At 31.6% G+C, this 6414-nt stretch overlaps 1 protein-coding gene across 1 annotated transcript; it reads right to left on the minus strand.

Annotated features, from left to right (window-relative positions):
• Positions 1-296: 296 nt before the first annotated feature.
• LOC137402052 (oncoprotein-induced transcript 3 protein-like) lies at positions 297-3607 on the minus strand. Its single transcript, XM_068088528.1, has 2 exons — positions 3462-3607; positions 297-1001 (listed from the first exon to the last, which is right to left on the minus strand). Exons 1-2 carry the CDS (start codon positions 3565-3567, stop codon positions 328-330), a joined length of 780 nt encoding a protein of 259 aa, XP_067944629.1. The 5' UTR covers positions 3568-3607; the 3' UTR covers positions 297-327.
• Between the last annotated feature and the right edge of the window lie 2807 nt (positions 3608-6414).

Consider the following 6414-nt stretch of genomic DNA (forward strand, 5'->3'; position numbering starts at 1 on the left):
ATTCAAACTAAATAAACAATTTCACACATGTAGGAAGTTATTACAGCTACTTTTTTGATAAATAGTGTATTGATGATGATTGCATTAGGTGTTTTAGCCATGATAAAGATTGCCACTACATGTGTTTACTCTGATATAAATTAAATGTAAACTTATAGTTTTGATTGAAATTCAGTGAATAGGTCACTTGATGTAATGAGGTAAACATGGACCTTGGTAGTGTAACAGAATGCCTACGAATAAAAATGTTAAAAACATTTATTGTTTTGTGAACCTCAGAAAATTTTACTCCAAGTTTCACCATTTATTGAAGGCAAATAATACACCTTAATCCATTCCACAAAAAGCTAAAGAGCAACCAAAACTTTGCTCAATTCTGTAGATGAAGTCATTGGGTGTTTTGTAAGAACAGCGAATGACAGTCATTGGATAATAACCATTTCGACAGTTGCTGTTCCATGATATGTACGCTTTAGCTGACATACTCTTTCCTATTTCTGTAGGCATGTTGTCATCAGACCACATGCCTATGTGACTTCCACAGCTGTATGCTGCCGGGCAGCTATCAAGCATTTTACTACCTGCTTCGCCTGTAAACCTAAACCACTTTGCAGACAAAGCTGGCCAATCACATGCTGGAGATCCATTTGGCCATATTCTACTTCCATTATGATCCTGTCTCCGAGCTTCTGTAAGATTCACGGCTAAGTCACATTCGGAAGGAGTTTGGGATTGAGTAGTGGTTGCCGGTGTAGAACTTTGAGATAATGATTTTCTTGCTCTGCAGTCATCTAGCATTCTAACCATCTGTTCATAGACAATATTTTCTGTATCAAGACGGGCGCTACTCACTCCTCCAACAACTTCTCTCTTTAAAACTTTGAGATCAGCAGGCTGGCATTCCTTTTGCATTAGTTTGTGGAGCACTCTTATTCTTGCTTGATAAAACAGGTACTCAGTTTCTGCTTCACTCTTTGACTGTATCAGCTCATTCTTCAAATCTGCAATAATGCAAAAGTAGTAGTTAGTTATAATAAAAGTACACAGTGAATAAAAATATACTGGTATTCTTAGTTATACTACTTGTATATTAGTAATTGTAAGACTTGATCATCTATATTATAGTAGATGTACAACTCGGCATTGCCCGGGTAATAACAAAGTCTCTGGACAGAAAATTTATTGGTATTTAACATATAACAAAATTTGCCATTCTAACTTACAAAATACATATCATAAAAAGTGTTTTGTGTAATTAAAATAAATAAACAGAGAAAACAATTGTGAAGGTTAACACATTTTATCAAACCACTGCAACTTTCAAACGTACTATCATAAGGAAAATGTTTTGTGCAGGTCAAGGAAATTACAAAAAATAAACCAACCATAAAAAGATTTAAATATAAATGTGAAATAATTTGCAACTAATAGCTAAATTAAGTCGGTTTTGCTAAAATTACAATAAAAGATGATTCGGTAATGATACAATTATTACGAACTGAGAAAACTAAATAAAAATTATGCATATGTTGAATTAATAGTATCTAATTTTGCATAGAAGTGTATGTTTTGGAAAAAGGTTACCGTTTTACCAAAATATGTCCATCAAAACTTTGAATACGGCAATACTATTATCTCTATATACTGGTACAAATGTAAAAATAAGATATCGCACTTTGTTTGACCGAAACAAGATATAATGTCGATGCTCTTCTTACGAATGCAGTGTATTCGTCCGCGATAGAAAAACTGGCGTTGACCCCAGCTATAGTAATTGAACCTTACAAAAAATATTTCTTAGCAGGGACACTGTAACGGGAAGCTGCTTTGGTAAAATAATCAGCGTGTGCTGTAGCTATAGCCGGAGAGACACCCATACCGATGACCACACCAACTTTGAGAAATATATATAGACAAAGGCATCATACCGTGTGGGCGCGACGCTAAAATAATACCTATAGCTGGACTATCAATCCGCTGAACACAAGAATACACATATGACCAACTTTGAGAAATATATATATATATATATATATATATATATATATATATATATATATATATATACCGCATAACTGCTAATTGAACGCCACATCTATTCGACCGCCATTTTGGGAGAAGGGTTGCAAAACAGAACACTACCCTTTAACTGAGCGCGTCTTCTACTTACCATTCTATTTTTCATCTTGACCATCTTTGAGCTTACAAACCCATAATATCAAGTGTTCAGTAGAAAAGTGTTTGCCACATTGTGTAATTCCTTAATTGTTTACATGAATAAAGTTAACAATCATTAATCATTAACAATTAATTATCTCATTGTCTGACATAAATGCCTTTTTTTGTTTGGCATTAAAACTTTGACAAAAGTGTCATATAAATGATTAATTACTGTCTCAGATTAATGATAGATTTTTGTTTAGCGCGGCGTTGATACTTGAGACTATATACAACATTTTACATTCACGATAGTACGTGTAGATAAACAACTAGGCTTAGTCGAAAGGTTGCATAAAGCAAGCAAAACTTTTGGCGTGTTGCACTTGTGCTAAATGCAAAGCTTGAAAGTTTCGCTCTGCCGAAAAATTGGTAAGACCCTAATATTGAGATGTTCAGCAATACAGAAGTGGAGTTTAAACCAAGAGACATTGTAGAAGGTGTTGGACTAGAGAAAATTATTCGTTTCATCAAAAGGCAACAATCAGAATGCAGCTGGCCAATCAACGGATGCAAATTATTTTTGTTTTCATTCAGAGACAAAGTGTTAATTTTTGATATAAAGTTTTCTTTATAACAAAAATTAACACTGTTGTTTGTGTGCATGTATTTTAGGTATGTTTTGTTTATGTCACTGGTCCATGAACATACAATTTTATCATGTGATAAGCTATCATTATAAAGCATATAAAACTTCAGGTATATAATATATTAATTGATAGCATCATTGCAGCTATCTAATTTGACAACGGGTTGACGCTCGTAACTCCTCTTCCATTGCACATTAAAAGCTAGTTCTGGCTGCAAACTGTAGCAATTATACCAATGAGTGCAATTAGATGTTATGCAATAGTGTTAATTATAAATATAAAACAAAAACATGTCTTTAAATTTAGAATAAAATTAAGGTTGAAACTAATTTATATGTTTATGTATATATATATTTGTATATATATGTGGGTGTGTATATATGTCCATCTATTTAAATATCTTTATATATATACTGAGAACAAACCATTGAAGAAACAAAAGTTAACAAAGGTGTTACAAAGTTCCCATCACATCCACAAAGTCCTAATGCTTTTCGAGCAAGTTTGAGGCATTAAACAACAGTGCATCAATCATTTTGTCTGTTTAACTTGAAATCCACTTTTACAGTTTGTATTACCTCAACCACAGTAAGAATGAGCTAGATGAATGGTAATCTCTCACTGGTCTTTAACGTAAAAAATTAGTAAACTTACTTTCATCGTACTGCTGGTAACTGTCAGAAAGATCAGTTCTCTTGGAGTTGGCAAATATCAAGCTGCTGACTAAAAAGATGCAGGAAAGAAATACGGATGTCTTCATTTTAAACTCAATTTTCAGCGTAGATAAGTGGCAGGCATCTACGTGTATGTAGAGCAGATATTATACTAACCCAAAAAGCTAAACCCATCTGCTTCTTCCCAATGTGTTATCATAAGCAGCTTTTGAAATGTAAACAAGTGAGGAGTCAAACATCGAGACACAAAATACAAAAGGGTGGCAGGCACCTACGTGTCTACATCTACATCTACATCTATGTGTATGTAGAGCAGATATTATACTAACCCAAAAAGCTAAACCCATCTGCTTCTTCCCAATGTGTTATCATAAGCAGCTTTTGAAATGTAAACAAGTGAGGAGTCAGACATCGAGACTCAAAATATAAACGGGTGGCAGCTCAGCACCCTAGTTCTTCATGAAATCCAAACTATATTTTTAGAAGTTGCTCTAAACAAGGATCAAAGGCTAAAACAGATGTTAATAATTGTTGTTGCTAAATAAACTGCAAAAAATAATCTACATGAAATTTGTTCTCATTTTGATAGTCGCTATTACATTGGAAGATAGCTCAAAATTTCTGAAGACTTTCACCTCGAGCACATAAACACCTGCAGTTGCAATCAACTGGTAAAAAATTGTCAAGGTAGATATACTTTAAAATACATACAAAAACACGTACCATTTTAAGTGCTATGAGTTTAATCTCAAAAATTTGTAAATAATGGCCCACTCTTATAACTTTTCTCTGACACTGGAATTTATTAATGTCATGAAGCATCATAGTTTTTATACTACAGAGTACTCTTTCAATTATGAAGGTATTTGAATTATAGCTTTTGATGTAGTTTTGGTAGCATAAGCTGAAGCTAATGTGCTATATACATCTATATTTGATTAAAAACATTCATAGCAGTTGAAGTATTTCTTTAGCGCAATTTCACCAACCAATATTACAAGAACATGAAAGTTTCATAGTTATATTTAAGGTAATCCATTTCAATTGGCTCAAAAGCAGAAAATTTAGTCACTGTTCGAAAACTGTGGCAGATGATTAAAGGCCTAAAACAAATACATTAAATAAACTTGTGTAAAAAATAAATTGATGCGAAAAATCTAAAAAAAGCTCTGCTAGTAGCAATATACCTTAGAGTCATGCAAAAATAAATAAGTTCAATAATGCGTTGGTTTAAAAATACTGATTGCAAAAGAATGCTATTACTTTGTCAAATTTGACCTGATTAAATTTAATCTAAATTTTTTAATTTATTTTTATGTTACTTTAATATTTATTTCTTTAATTTCAATTTTTGTAAACCTCTCTATTTTTAATTAAAAAGCAGTAATACTTTGACAAACATTAAAAATTGCATAGCGGTTGGTACTTCAAATGTAAATTAAATTATTTGTTTGAGTTGTGTGTATGTTCAAATATTTTTGTGTGGGGCCATTGCATGAAGAGGTTTTAAAGTACTCATTGAAAACAAACATAGCTATTTAGATTATTCTCAATTGGGCTATAACTTAAACTTTTACATCTTATGAGTAAAGGTTATCGTATATTAAGTTTCATTGTATCTTTTTAATAATTTCTTTTATAAACATTAATAAAGCTAGTAGACGACACTAAAAATTGCTACAATTTGCTCTATTTCTATTTGTTCAACTGATTAAGTTTTATTTTAAGGCAGATAATTAATTTAACTTATAATTTAACATATTCCACAATTGCCATACTAGCTATTAAATTTGTTATCATGAGAAATATGGTTTTTTTCAACTCAAATAAATTAAAACCAAAGATGAAAGAAAATGTAAATTACATGTAGTTTCAATGGTAAATAATTAGCAAGTAATGGCTAGATAGCCTATCCTATTGCAAGAAAAAATGATTTGATACTTATGAAATTAGAGCAAACTGAGAAGTAAAAATCCTGAACATGTAGAATTATCAATAAAGGTGAGCGCATGAAAATTTGTGTATAAAAAGACTAATATTGTAGCGGAAACCATTCGCCAAGATTTCGAGTACCTTGATACTAAGAAAAATGTGAAAATTAGATACGTGAAGCATCTGAAGAAATTACTGGGGCAATATAGCGAGCAAGAGTAATTTGTGCAAACATTCTGACTAAATAGAAATAAAAAGTAAATACAATTCCTCTTTGAGCTAATGCAACTTACAACTATTCTTGTAAAATCTTTTTAGTTTTTGAAGTTTTAAACGATTGATCTTAGGAGTAGCTTTAATGGAACTGATAACTAAAGCATGTAAATCGCAACGCTGTATTTGAAAATGACAAACTAAAAATAAGTAATGAATATAATTAGGCTTTTAAAGACGTCAATAACAAAAAATGCTAAAAGTGATTAATTAGCAGTAAAAGGTACATACTTGGCTTGTAACCAGTCATCATAGTTCTAATTAAAAGTGGGAATGCAACTTCAAGATGCTGAACCGAGGTGAACAAACAAACAATGGCGAACCAGCATAGATTAAATACTGGTAAATACCATTATAAAAATTGATGACGGTTTAGTGTAATAGTTAGATACACCTGTCCGTAAGTTTAGATTTGAATTTCAGTGCAATGCAGATTTCTAATTCATACATTTTAATTGCTATAACAAAAACTAAGTCATTTACTACTTGAGCAAAACTAAATTGCAGAGATTTTTGTAAGTTTTCATATATATTTTGATGTGTTTTAGAATGAATGCTTCATTGACCGCTTACTTTTGTACACCATTTATTAAATTAGGTTTAGTATGTTCACAATGTTTAGAACACGCCATTTAGAACATACTGTGATTATACCTAACTGATGTACAGTAAATGTTTAAGAAAGACTTGATTAAACGGAGTTGACTAGAGTATGATAGTTACCATCA

The sequence above is a fragment of the Watersipora subatra genome, chromosome 8 (assembly GCF_963576615.1).
Source record: "Watersipora subatra chromosome 8, tzWatSuba1.1, whole genome shotgun sequence".
In the NCBI taxonomy this organism is placed as follows: Eukaryota; Metazoa; Bryozoa; class Gymnolaemata; order Cheilostomatida; family Watersiporidae; genus Watersipora; species Watersipora subatra.

Bases quoted from the DNA above. Each gene is read 5' to 3' on its own strand.
- LOC137402052 (XM_068088528.1), bottom strand. From the start codon at position 3,567: ATGAAGACATCCGTATTTCTTTCCTGCATCTTTTTAGTCAGCAGCTTG. The intron at 1,002-3,461 runs GTAAGTTTACTA...GCATTATTGCAG, and splicing joins TTACCAGCAGTACGATGAAA to ATTTGAAGAATGAGCTGATA.